Source organism: Psammomys obesus, unplaced genomic scaffold (assembly GCF_907164565.1).
Source record: "Psammomys obesus unplaced genomic scaffold, mPsaObe1.curated_primary_1811, whole genome shotgun sequence".
In the NCBI taxonomy this organism is placed as follows: domain Eukaryota; kingdom Metazoa; phylum Chordata; class Mammalia; order Rodentia; family Muridae; genus Psammomys; species Psammomys obesus.
Genome location: NW_026596152.1, coordinates 9,327,782 through 9,339,795, shown reverse-complemented (window position 1 = coordinate 9,339,795; position 12,014 = coordinate 9,327,782). Strand labels below are relative to the sequence as shown.

General features: G+C 52.9%; 2 protein-coding genes across 6 annotated transcripts in view; one reads left to right on the top strand and one right to left on the bottom strand.

The window, feature by feature from the left end:
• Window positions 1–110: 110 nt before the first annotated feature.
• Window positions 111–5,882, top strand: Mief2 (mitochondrial elongation factor 2). Of its 4 annotated transcripts, XM_055594106.1 has the most exons (5): window positions 111–1,214; window positions 1,386–1,497; window positions 2,792–2,944; window positions 3,149–3,311; window positions 3,794–5,882. In XM_055594106.1, exons 3-5 carry the CDS (start codon window positions 2,798–2,800, stop codon window positions 4,846–4,848), a joined length of 1,365 nt encoding a protein of 454 aa, XP_055450081.1. In that variant the 5' UTR covers window positions 111–1,214; window positions 1,386–1,497; window positions 2,792–2,797; the 3' UTR covers window positions 4,849–5,882. The 4 variants fall into 4 exon arrangements, with proteins under 4 accessions (XP_055450081.1, XP_055450080.1, XP_055450079.1 ...); XM_055594105.1 differs by lacking the exon at window positions 1,386–1,497 and having other exon boundaries at window positions 111–476; XM_055594104.1 differs by lacking the exon at window positions 1,386–1,497.
• Window positions 5,883–11,389: 5,507 nt separating this feature from the next.
• Top3a (DNA topoisomerase III alpha) overlaps window positions 11,390–12,014 on the bottom strand; it is a 34,113-nt gene continuing 33,488 nt past the window's right edge. For both annotated transcript variants that reach the window (XM_055594102.1, XM_055594103.1), the window contains exon 19: window positions 11,390–12,012. In XM_055594102.1, the coding sequence (XP_055450077.1) occupies window positions 11,834–12,012 (179 nt within the window). In that variant the 3' untranslated portion in view covers window positions 11,390–11,833. The remainder of the gene's footprint in view (window positions 12,013–12,014) is intronic.

The following is a 12,014-nucleotide window of genomic DNA, read 5'->3' as shown; positions in this document are numbered from 1 at the left end:
AGCCCGCGCGCGCCTCCTCCCGGCCGCGGCCTCTGCGGGAAGTGAGGCTCGGAGGCGCCCCGGAGCCCTAGGCCCCGGGACCGGAGAGGCCGGCCGGGGGACGATCGGCACTTCCAGTGTGCAGTGGCGGCGTGGAGGGTGCGGTCGCCCCCGAAGCTGGGCCGTGACCCCGGAGGGCGTACGGTGCCAGCGGCGGGGACACAGGTCTGCCGTAGTGAGACTTCCGGGTGTCTGGGGCCTAGCCCTTCTGCTTCTGGACTCGGCTTTGCTCCTGTGGAACGTGCTTCCCAGAGCTGTCGGAGGCAGATGAGCCCTCAGCCTGCGGCGGCTTAGAGATCAGGATGCACCAACACTTGAAAGTCCTCGCTTGGCCTCGGGATTCCCTCCGCTGCCCTTTATTGACTCGTTTCGTGCTCTAAGAAGACCGGTCTCTCCTGGGCCAAGCTGTTAATGGCTGTCTTGCCCTGGCCAGCACGGTAGGGGGAGGTTTCCGGTAACAGACACAGTTGTTCTGTGGAAGTACAGGGTCTGGCATCCCGTGTTAACAGGAGGCAAGACTGGTGGGCGGGTGGCAGGGCTCTTTTGTGTGTCGGGCAGGCCGAAAGAAAATGACACCACACTGTCTCGCAGGGGCGAACGTGAGAGACAGAATGTGGGCCTTTGGGCAAAGGGCAGTTTGTCTGCCTGGCTGACAAACAGAACGTGGGCCCAGACAGCTTTCTCCACACGGAGGCTCCGGTGACAAGTACACACAAGGTCACACGCGAGGCTTAGGCAGGACCGCCGAGCATCCGAGGTCGGCCTCGGCTCCAGGGCCGGGCCCTTTCCCAAAAAGAGGACGAACGTAAACAAACTAGATCGAGCCCCGAAGGATGGTCACTCTGGCCACCCCCGCCCCACCCCCTTGCCCTGACAGCGTAGCCTTGCGCCTTTAAATCCGGAGTGCGTCTGTGGTTCCCGCCCCCGAGGGCCGAGGGCCGTGCCTGGCGATCATTGGCTGAACTGCGCAGTTTTGAGCACGTGTGCGCGGGAGTTGTGCGCTCGGATTGGAGCGAGGGCCTGCTTATCCGGCGTGCCTTTCGGGTCACTAGCGGCCCCGGGCCTTGGCGTTCGGTTCCCGGGGCTTGCACGTTCCATTCCTAGGCGGGTCCTGGGCCTCCAGGGTCCTACTACTCGCTGCGTCCTGGGTTCGATGCGCTGACGCCCCGATGCAGGTAAGGCTGCAGCGCGGGGTCTCCCAGCCCTGGGTGTGGCACGCGTCCATGTGCTGGTGGGGGCGTGGCCTGTGGTCACTGCAGTGGGAAGTAGGACTTGGGACCTGAAAAAGCCGAGTTCGAATCCCAGCCTTGCCAATTCGCGACGTTGGTTTTGCGCATGACTTCCAGGGCCTCGATGACTTCCCTCTTGAATAGAATCCGAGAGCTGTTTGTACTTGGTTTCACGTTCCTGCTCAGCACTGCTCCAGGGCAGTGAGCTTTGGCCCTAGGGGAAGAACAGGTAACATCCAGTCTGTGAAGGCTCAGGTTATTTTGTTTCTTTGTTTTGAGTAGCGTCTCTATTATGTAGCTCTGGCTGTCCTTGAACTCAGGGAGCTCTCTGACTGCCTCTGCCTCTGAGTGCTGGAATTAAAGGCCTGCATCACCACACCGGGCCTGAGTTGCTTATTTTTAGCCACCTATCTCATTCCCTTTTTACTGGAGTTTGAATACAAGACCCCTCCAGGTGTAGGGCTGAGTCCCACTTTAACAAGTGATGTCTGAGGATAGTGATGGGCTAGACTGAAGCAGAAACCACTTCTGAGCTTTTGGTGGGCTCCTTGGCTGGTCCTTAACTTTGCCAGGCCCCAGGACAGGCTCTTATTTTTAGTCTGGGGAGAGTGGACAGGTGTCCCAGCTGAGTTACACAGTGCTTCAAGCTTCAGCTACTCGAGGCATTTTGTCACTTGGCAACTGGGTCCCAAGGCACCCATGGCCCTAAAGGAAGGGCTGATGTCCTTGGTGCCCCAGCAGGCAATGACCTTCTGGCTTAGTGGACTGGGCCTGGAGATTGCCGTCTCCTTTTCCCCAGTTCCTGACCGCGTCCAGCCCACACCTCCCAGTCTTCCTCACTGGGCTTGTACAGGTAAACCAAAGCCCATGGCTACGGCCTCTCACCTTCCCATCCCCGACATTCTTCCAAGTCCGCAGGCCCTGGCCAGCCCTCTCTGACTCAGTGGGCTATTTAGGGATCCTCTGCTCACCACTGGACCGTAGGGCCTTTATCCTTGCCCTCAGCCTGCCTCTGATGGGGTTGCCCCGTCCCTGGAAGTTCTCCTGGCACGCTTGGGGGTGGGGAGGGGAATTTACTGAGGGTCCGTGAAAGGTCTGAAAGGCCCTGCTCAGGCAGGCATCCTAGAAACTCAAATTGTAAGTTTTTTCTGGGGCTTTGGGGACAGGCTGGCACACAGGGTAGCTGTTCTGGGTGGGTCCTGATTGGGACTCTGAGAAGCTGACCAGGAGACGTGAGGGAAATATTCAGGCTTTGAGGGTGTCTGGAGGCTGTGCTGTGAGTCCCAGACCTTAGCACTCACTTGTGTCTTTGTAGAGAAACGGCGGTGATGGTGAGCCCTGTTTCTCAAGGTCTTGGTAGGTGTCAGAGACCTTGGAGGGTGAAGTCGGGAGAAAGGGGCCTGGCAGTTCCCCCGCTTCCCTCCAAGAGACAGCAGCCCCTTTCCCTGAGTGCTCAGGAAACCACCCGCTGGGTTATGGCTAAGCACCTCTGCCTGTTGGTCTACCAATTGCCTCTCTTGCAGGTGACCATGGCGGAGTTCTCCCAGAAGCAGAGGAAGCAGCATGGCGGCGAGGGCCTGGGCAATGTGGTGGACTTCCTCCTGGCTAACGCTCGTTTGGTGCTAGGTGTTGGCGGGGCTGCAGTGCTGGGCATTGCCACCCTGGCTGTAAAGCGGGTAAGGCCAAGTGGGCAAGGCCTGCCCGAGACCACAGGAGGAGGCCAGGACTGGGGAGCTGGGGGATGGTGGAACTTTTTGAGGATGAAATGAAACACAGGGCCCCTGCTTTTTTGCCCTAGCTTCCCAGTTTGCCTTACCCCCTGGCTTTGCCATGTCTATCCTTCCCCCCCCATGCTCTGATCTGTGTCACTTTGCCTGTAGCTCATTGACAGGGCCACCAGCCCTCGGGATGAGGATGATACCAAGGGGGACAGCTGGAAGGAACTCAGCCTGCTGAGAGCCACGTCACTCCAAAAGCCCCAGCCCTCCCCTGCTGCAGTCAGCCAGCCCATCTCTCCTGTGCCCCCCTCACCCTGTGCTCCAGGTGAGCCACACTCTTCTCTCTTGCAGGAGGGGCAGTTTTCACAAGTTTCTGCTCCCCTTGGGTTGTGGGCTCCTCAGATGTTTAATAGGTGTTGTAGGTCCATGTTTTCCAGAACTTCACGTATGCCAAGCAAGCCCTCTACCCCTGGGTTATACCACGGCCCTAGGATCCTTGTTTTTGCTTTTCTGCTTTCTGGTTGCTACGTATGATGGTAGAGAGCCTCACATGGGGAAACAGGCCTGGAGAGGGATGGGATCTGTCTTCCCCATTCTCCATGAAGCCAAAGTGTTGGGACTCTGGGCCAGTGAGACTTTTCCTTGTCGCAGTGCCCTCATTGTCCTAAGGAGCCGACCTCAGGGCTCTCTCAGTGGCCATTACAGGTGAGGATGAAGCTGGTGCCATCAGACAGCTAATAGGCAGGTAGTTTCCTTAGCTCATTGTGGGGCCTTCTGATATGTTCTTCTGGATGCTTCCCTCTGCAGTGGGGCCCACACCCACTCATTCCCAGACGACACCTAAGCTCAGCTCCCTAGCACCCTTGTGCCTGACGTTCCAGGAGAAGCTGCTGGTGTTTGAGCGCAACCACGTGATTATCCCAGAAGGCCACGTGACTTTGGTGAAACAGCTGACAGGAGACATTGCCTTGGAGCTACAGGCCTACCTGAAGAGCAAGTTCCCAGAGCTGCCCTTTGGTGCCCTTGTGCCCGGTGGGCCTCTCTACGAAGGGCTACAGGCAGGGGCGGCTGAGCAGGTGCGCCTACTAGCGCCCCTGGAGTTGGAGCCAGGGCTATGGAGCCTGGTACCTGGCGCGGACACTGTGGCCAGGGAACCTCGATGCTGGGCTGTGCGCAGGACCCAGCTTGAGTTCCATCCCCGTGGGCGCAGCCCATGGGACCGCTTCCTGGTGGGGGGCTACCTTTCCTCCCGAGTCTTGCTGGAGCTGCTTCGGAAGGCCCTGGCAGCCTCCGTCAACTGGCCGGCCATTGGCAGCCTGCTCGGGTGTCTGATCCGGCCCAGTGTGGCTTCAGAGGAGCTGCTGCTGGAAGTTCAGCATGAGCGCCTGGAGTTCACTTTAGCTGTGCTCATGGTGGTCCCTGGGGCCAGCACCGATGACCGCCTTCTGCTGGCGTGGCCCCTGGAGGGGCTGGCCAGCAACCTCTGGCTGCAGGACCTCTACCCAGTAGAGGCTGCCCACTTGCGGGCCCTGGATGACCAGGATGCTGGGACTCGCCGGAGGCTGTTGCTTCTGCTGCGTGCCGTGTGCCGTGGCCATCCAGCTCTGGTGCGGCTGGGCTGGAGCCACCTGACTCAGGTGGTTCTGCATCTGGGTGAGGAGAAAGTGGCCTGGACGGAGGAGGCCTTGGGGGAACGTTTTCTGCAAGCCCTGGAGTTTCTGGTGGGCAGCTTGGAGCAGGCTAGCCTCCCCTGTCACTTCAACCCCAGCGTGAACCTCTTGGACGGCTTTCGAGAAGAGGAGATCGATGATATCGGCTATGCGCTGTACAGTGGTCTCCAGGTCCCTGAGAGCCTACTCTAAGTGAACGAGGACTGTGATTGGCATGTTTTCTGATGCTGGAGAGTAGCAGCTACTTCCCTCCCTGGACGCTGCAGAATGGGGTTTGCTTTATTATAGCCAGAATGGAAGGGAGGATACATTGCCCAAGCCCACAGGTGGGCAAGTGCCTGGGTGATGGGGACCAGGGTTCCCAAACCCAGAGAGTCTGGGTTGCTGTCACCTGAATGTGGCTGGCCTGCCCTGGCTGACAGCTTTCCATGCCAGCCACACAGATGGCCCTTCCCCCTCTGGAGTTAACTTAGGAACTTGGGCTCAGGCAACCATCACCAGCAATGTACTCACCAAGAACGAGGTGTGGCTTTTGATTTCCTAGGTTTCCCCTAGGCAAAGGATGTTCCCAACATTTTTCCAAGAAGGAAGCTTAATGTTGGTTGGGTAGCAGCCCCATGTATCCTGGAGGCACCCAAGGCTGGTCATCGAGTCTGGTGTTTGTTACTCTGTGGGGCGGGGGTCTCCTGGTGCCCTGGAGGATAGCTTCTTAGCTGTTGATGGATGGTGGTTCCCTGAAGGTCGTGCATCTGTTTTTCTGGTTGAGTCCTCGGGCTTTGAAGTGGAATTTGACTCCTTTGCTACCTGCCTTATATACCCCAGGGAAGAACGATCTTGTTCCCTCCTGCTTGGTTGGTTTTCTCTCTAGGCCATGACTTACCTCTGGGGGAGCTCCTTCCTCACTGGGGAGCCGAGCTCTTTGCTGCCTATGCAAGGCTGCTCCAGGACCTCACTGCAGGGTAGGGGACACGGCCCCTCCCAGAGGCCTGTGTGCAGCCCTGGCCTCTGTAGTGTGCCAAAATCTTCATGATAAATGTCTGTACCCTCACCTTGCACCCTGAGCATGGTGGCATGCCTGGAGGAGGCAGACTGTCTCCTCTGTCTGGGGGAGCCTTTCTATTTTAGATACCATCTACACACACACACACACACACACACACACACACACACACACACGGAAACACAGCTATGCCTTGAAGAGTGTGAATAAAAGGAGAAAAAATTTGGTCTTTTTTTTTTTTTTTCTAGAGCTGAGGACCGAACCCAGGGCCTTGTGTTCTACCACTGAGATAAATCCCCAACCCCCTAAGAAGATATTTTATGCATGTGTGATTCTTGCTGGCAGGAGATGGTCTTAATACCTTGTACCTTTGCTTGGAGCTTCACAAGTCTTGTGGCTGGAGGCTGGATGTGGAGGCTTGGACGTCCATCTTTGGAGGTAGCCAGATTTTTTTTTTTTTTTTAAGTCTTTTCAGGCTAAAGAGATGGCTCAGTGAGTGTACCCTCACCCCCTCCCAGCTATAAACAGGCTGAGACTGGCCATCTGCACTGTGGACAAACAGCCCTTAGGTCTCATGAGGGGCCCACATGATACACAGCTAGCTGCCTCAGCTCAGGCGCCAGCCATTCGAGGGACACTGCCCCATCTTTTGATTCAGACCATCCCTTCTTCAGCTTAGCCTCCAACTGTGTTGTTTTTTTTTTCCTCTGTCCTTGAGCTCATGCTACAGACTTCTAAGCCTCTGAGAAACCTAGGGCATATGTGTCCTTTTTTGAGGGGACAGGATGGCCATAGGGTACATAACCAGGGGTGAGGAGAGAGCTACCTCACTCCTCTGGTCTCTAAAAGGAGTCTTCAACTCCAGCATGGCCTGTGGTACTTTTTTTGTGACAGCGTTTTCTTGTTCTAGCTCTGGCTGTCCTGGAACTCACTCTGTAGACCAGGCTGGCCTTGAATTCACAGAGATCTGCCTGCCTCTTGCCTGCCAAGGGCTGAAATTAACAGGTGTGTGGCACCACCATCCAGCAACATTTGCATTTTTCATACTTCAATTTTCCTTTATAGTCAGGCAAATGTCTTTAAAAATAGCCAGTCACAGCAGAAAAAGCCTGGCCCATAACCCAAGGCAACCCAGTGACTCTGGTGACCCGTGGATCCTCTACACTGCCTGACAAACTCCCAAGAGCGAGTCTTTTTAGGCTGGGCCTTAGTGGGTGGATGGCCCAATGCCCAGGCTTTTCCACTTTGGTGGATTTTAGAAGGATCCTTCCACAGATGGATGGCAGGCAGAGTACCACTTCCAGTGTGGAAGCTGGCATTCAAGGTAGGGTTATAGTAACAACTGAGGGATGAACCTGTTAATTGGGGCAGGTCTCTGCATTCCAGGGATGGCTGGTAGGAAGCTTTTTTTTTTTTTTTTTTTTGTTATTTCAAGACGGGGGTTCCCTGTGTAGCCTTGGCGTCCTGGACTCACTTTGTTGACCAGGCTGGCCTCGAACTTACAGGGTCTGCCTGCCTCTGCCTCCCTGAGTGCTGGGATTAAAGGTGTGACAACATGTCCAGCTGGAAGCCAGTATCTTGATTTGGTTTCTATTTTGATAAACACCATGACCAAAAGCAACCTGGAAAGGGAAGGGTTTGTTTTTGTCCTGAGGGAAGTCAAGGCAAGAACTGAAGCAGGAAAGGAACCTGGAGGCAGGAGCAGATGCAGAGAACATGAAAGCTACTTACTGTCTTATTCCCAATGGCTTGCTCAGCCTGCTTTCTTATACAACTCAGGGACAGCTGCCCTGGAGTAGCCCTGCCCAAAGCTGGCTAGGCCTTCCCACATTAGTCATGAATCAAGACAACGCCCTGCAGGCTAGCTTCCAGGCCAATCTGATGGAAACAATTTCTTATTGAGGTTCCTTCTTCCCAGATCACTCTAGCTTGTATCAAGTTGACATAAAACTGGTTAGCACACTATCTAGAAAGATCATCTCATCATAGATGAGGCAACTGAGACTCCATGGCTATGGAATAGGGGAGTCATGGCCAAGCTGAGGCCAGACTCCTGCCCTTTCCTTGGTGCAGCCTGGCCCAGCAGTTCCTGGTCATGGAACACCCAGGAGTGTTACCTGTGTAGATTTAAAGTATCTTGACGTCCTGAACATGTGAACTCTATAACTATGAAGTATCCCTAGTAGATTCATGTGGTGAAGGTTTGGTCCATGGTGGCTGGTATGATTTTTCAAGCTCAGAAGAAAATATCTGTATTAGCATGAATGGGGCACAGCTCAAGGGCAGAACATGTGCTTAGAATGAGGTCCCAGCTTCAGTCATCAACACAGTTTAGAGGAAACTGAGTTCGGCAGGGGAGTGCCTGCCCACCATCACAAAATGAACAAGGGACTAGCAGGCATTCAGCCTGACACGATTTGCCTATTAGACTGTTGCTAGGATAGGGGCACATTTGGCAGCTGGCATTAAGAGTTTTCAGAGATTTCTACCAAAGCAAAATGGAGTTAATGGTTATGCTGGTTAATTATTTTGCCAGGTTGGCACAGGTAGGGTCACCTAGGATAAAGGAACCTCAATTGAAATGTAGCATCAGACTGGCCTATAGTCAGGTATGAGACATTTCTCTTGGTTAATAATTGATAAGAAAGGGCTCAGTCCACTGTGGGCAGTGTCAACTCTGGGCAGGTAACTGAACAAGAAAACAGCTGAGTAAGCCAGGAGGGAGCATTCCTCCATGGCCTCTGCTTCAGTTCCTGCTGACTTTCCTCCATGAGAGACTATAAGCTGTAAGATGAAATACTCTTTCCTGACCAAGCTGCTTTTGGTCATCATGCACATCAGAGCAACAGAAAGCAAACTAGGACAGTGCCTTTGACAGACTGCTTTCAGGGAAAGGCAGTTATGAATCAAAGTTGAATGTATTTAAAAGCAGAAAGGTACAGAAGGAGGACGAAAGACAAGGGGGGGCGAGACCTATGAATGTACAATGGAGAGGAGGAGTGTGGGTGTGGCCCTTAAGTTACATCTCTAAACCTGCTTTTGATCCTGCCTAGAGGGTAGAGGTGCTCATTTTAGCAGCACAGCTCCTGAACAAGGACGACATGCAAATTCACAAAGTGGCCCCCTTTTGTCTCTGGATTATACTCTGTAAATTAGCCTGTGACAGAAGGAAGAAGCTGGGTACTTTAGGGAGGCTTGTGAGGGTGCTGTTGAGGTTCAGGGAACAGGTCGTCCTCAAGACTCAAGGGAAGGCCAATCTACTTACTGCCCTGACTGTCTTTGGAGTATACTTGTCTACACAGGCAATTTTGGGTTTATCAGTGCTGTCTGAAAAATTTCAACTCCATTAGTAGGGCCCCAAACCGGATGCCCCTCCTCCCATCCTGCCTCAAACTAACTGTTGCAGTACTCCAAAACGCAGCCAACAGAGCTTGGCATAGGGGTGTATGCCTGAAATGCTAGCACCTGGGGACCAGGGGTTCAAGTTCATATTACTTCATACATACTTGGACAGCTGTAAGACAAGGGGGAAGGAAAAAAACAAAAACAAAAAACAAGCATGTGGAATAATAACCTCGTATATTGCTATTACACTAACATGGTGCAGACACCATAAACAGTTAACTAAATGTGTTAACATTTCATTGCTATACATACATCCCAAATGACTGAAGTGGCCATCCAGATAGCTCCAGTCAGAATCGTGATACAGCAGTCCCTCTCATTCGCCTGGTGGTCTACTGTGGGTACAAAACATCTCTCAGAGAGGTGGGGGAAGTATCATTTCCATCATAATACACAGCCTTGGCTTTCCATTTCATCCTAATCAGTTTCTATCTTTACTACACTTACTGATTTAAATACTATCATTGTATACTAGTGAAAACCATGGAGTTTGGTGCCATCTGAGGCTTCGTTCTGCTTTGGGATGTGGGAGCACAGCCCCACATATAAGCAGGACTACTGCTATACCAGTGTGAGCTTATTCAGCCCTAAATAGGGAGTGTGGGGGCGGCAGAGATGAATTAGTATTTAGGAGCACCTCTTGCTCTTCTAGAGGAGTAGATTTCAGTTCCTAGCACCCATACTGGGTGGCTACCTGGAACTCCAGCTCCAGAGAGTTGATGCCCTCTCTGGCCTTGGTGGGTACCTGCACACACGTAGCACACATTAAGACACACATAATAAAAAGATTCCCCCAATCTAGTACTAAATGGCCTTAGCATGGGACTCTGCAGGTGCCTCCCACACTGGCCTTCCTGAATTCAGCCATCGATGACACCTCCTTGATGGTCACATAAGCTCCCAGCCTCCAGCTTCTCTGCCACCAGCACCCCTCTACCTGGCAATGCCTCCCTGCTCTTCCTCCAACTGCACTTCCTCCTCACCCACACACATTCTCTCCCTCAAGATTCAAGGACTCCATATAAGGAACCCAGGGAACAATTATCACCCTCCCCCCCAACATCTGTCCCCTCAACAAGGGAGCTAACAAAGACTTCAGTACTATCTGGGTATGTCCCCTACTCCCTGACAGACCTATCCCAAACACAGCTGCTCTAGGTCCAGTTTACCATCCCTGGGTTCAGTAGAACCTCCATCCAACCCCTGGACAGCTAGCCTCTCCTTCCTCTTCCCTCCCCCTCCATCTCTCTCTTCTTCTCTACCCTTGTCCTCCATGAAAACTAACCACTTGCTTTGTCCTTCAGTTGGTTTTAGGGAACAGCTGCCTTTGGGATCCAAAACTTCCAATTGTCAACACAACATTTCTTGGCTGTGTCTCCTGTCTTGTGCTTAGACTAAGCATTTCCCTGTCCAAGGTCAGTGATCCTTGCCAACTTTGACAGGAATATAATACTCTGTAATTCTCAGTTTCACTGCTTTTTTTTCTTAAGTCTAAAAACACCTTTAAAAAATTCAAGCAGCCTTGTAGATTGGTATCCATGGGGGCCTCATCTTCTCTAAGGAGGGGGAATGGGGCATGGGTATGAGGGTAAAGAAAAATCCAAGCAGCAAAAGACCTTGGACAAATCTTTCAAACAAACATGAATGAATGAGCATATGAATGAACAAACAAACAAAAGGCAGCTGGGCATGGTGACACACACCTTTAATCCCAGCATTCAAGAGGTAGAAAGGCAGGTGGATCTTGGTGACTTTGAGGCCAACCTGGTGTACAAAGCAAGTCTACAGCCTACACTATACAGTGAAACTGTCTCAGGACGGTGGAATCATGACTCAGCACAATCTCAACAAATCCTATGAACATTATGCTAAGCAAAAGAAACTAGGCACAGAAGTACATGAGGTTGTTTTATGTGAAGTGACCAAACAGGTAGGCCCAAGCAGGTGTGTAGTGGACCAACCAGGTCAGAGCTTAAATGCAGGCTACAAACGATGCCCAGTGAACACTGGGAGGAATATTCACTGGTGAAACCCTGCGCCAGCCAGGCTGGGAGCTACTAGCCTAAGCGAAGGCTATTGCTCTGACCTGACAACAACCCTAGTTGCTTCACGAACTAGTAGCTCAAGGAGCAACTCGCATTTCACTTCTCAACTGCAGACAAAGCTAGCATGGAAGTTTGTAAGGCCAGTGCCCAGAACCTGCCAGCTTCAAGGGACGAGCCACAGCAGGGACAAGAGTGTGCTGAGATGGGATGGGGAAAGTCCCAGAAGCAGCTCCTTTGGCCTTCACTGGCTCTTGCTGGCATCCCCAGACCACACGCCGCCAGAAAAAGTGGATGAATTTTTTATTGAGGCACATGAGCTCTGGGTGTTGTAGATGGAGTGGGAGTGGATGCCTGTGGATACACAAGACAGCCACTTCTCAGACAGCTGCCTAGGGCCCGTGTTGGCTGGAAGCACTACCTGCGTCTTTCTCAGTTGGCAGACAGCAGCCACAGTCAGGGCCTGCGTGGTCACCCAAGGTCAGTCCCTGCCTACATGCTGACTGACATCGTCTCACTTTTCAGTGGTGCAGCAGCTAGTCACCCCGGAGCCACAGACAGAGCAACAGCCAGTGGAACCAGCCAGATTCTCCAGAGGTGACCGATCCTTGTACTCCTCAACAAAGGCAGGCCCACTCCAGCAGCTCCCTAGGTTTCCAGGACCAGGATGCCTACCTGGGCCCAGTTAGTTCATTTCCTGGTCAAGGCAACTCTTCCACCTTGTCTGCCCTCATCTGTTCTGAGGACAAAAGGGCCGGGTATGTCCAGGCTGGTGGCAAAGGCTACATTTCCGAGGCTTTTTTGCTGTATCCCCTGCATCTGAGGTACCAGCTTTCAGTCTTTTGTTTGTAGCTTCTGGTCTCTGGAATTTCCCTCTGCCTCCTGGCCACTGTGGAGCTGCAAGACTCCCT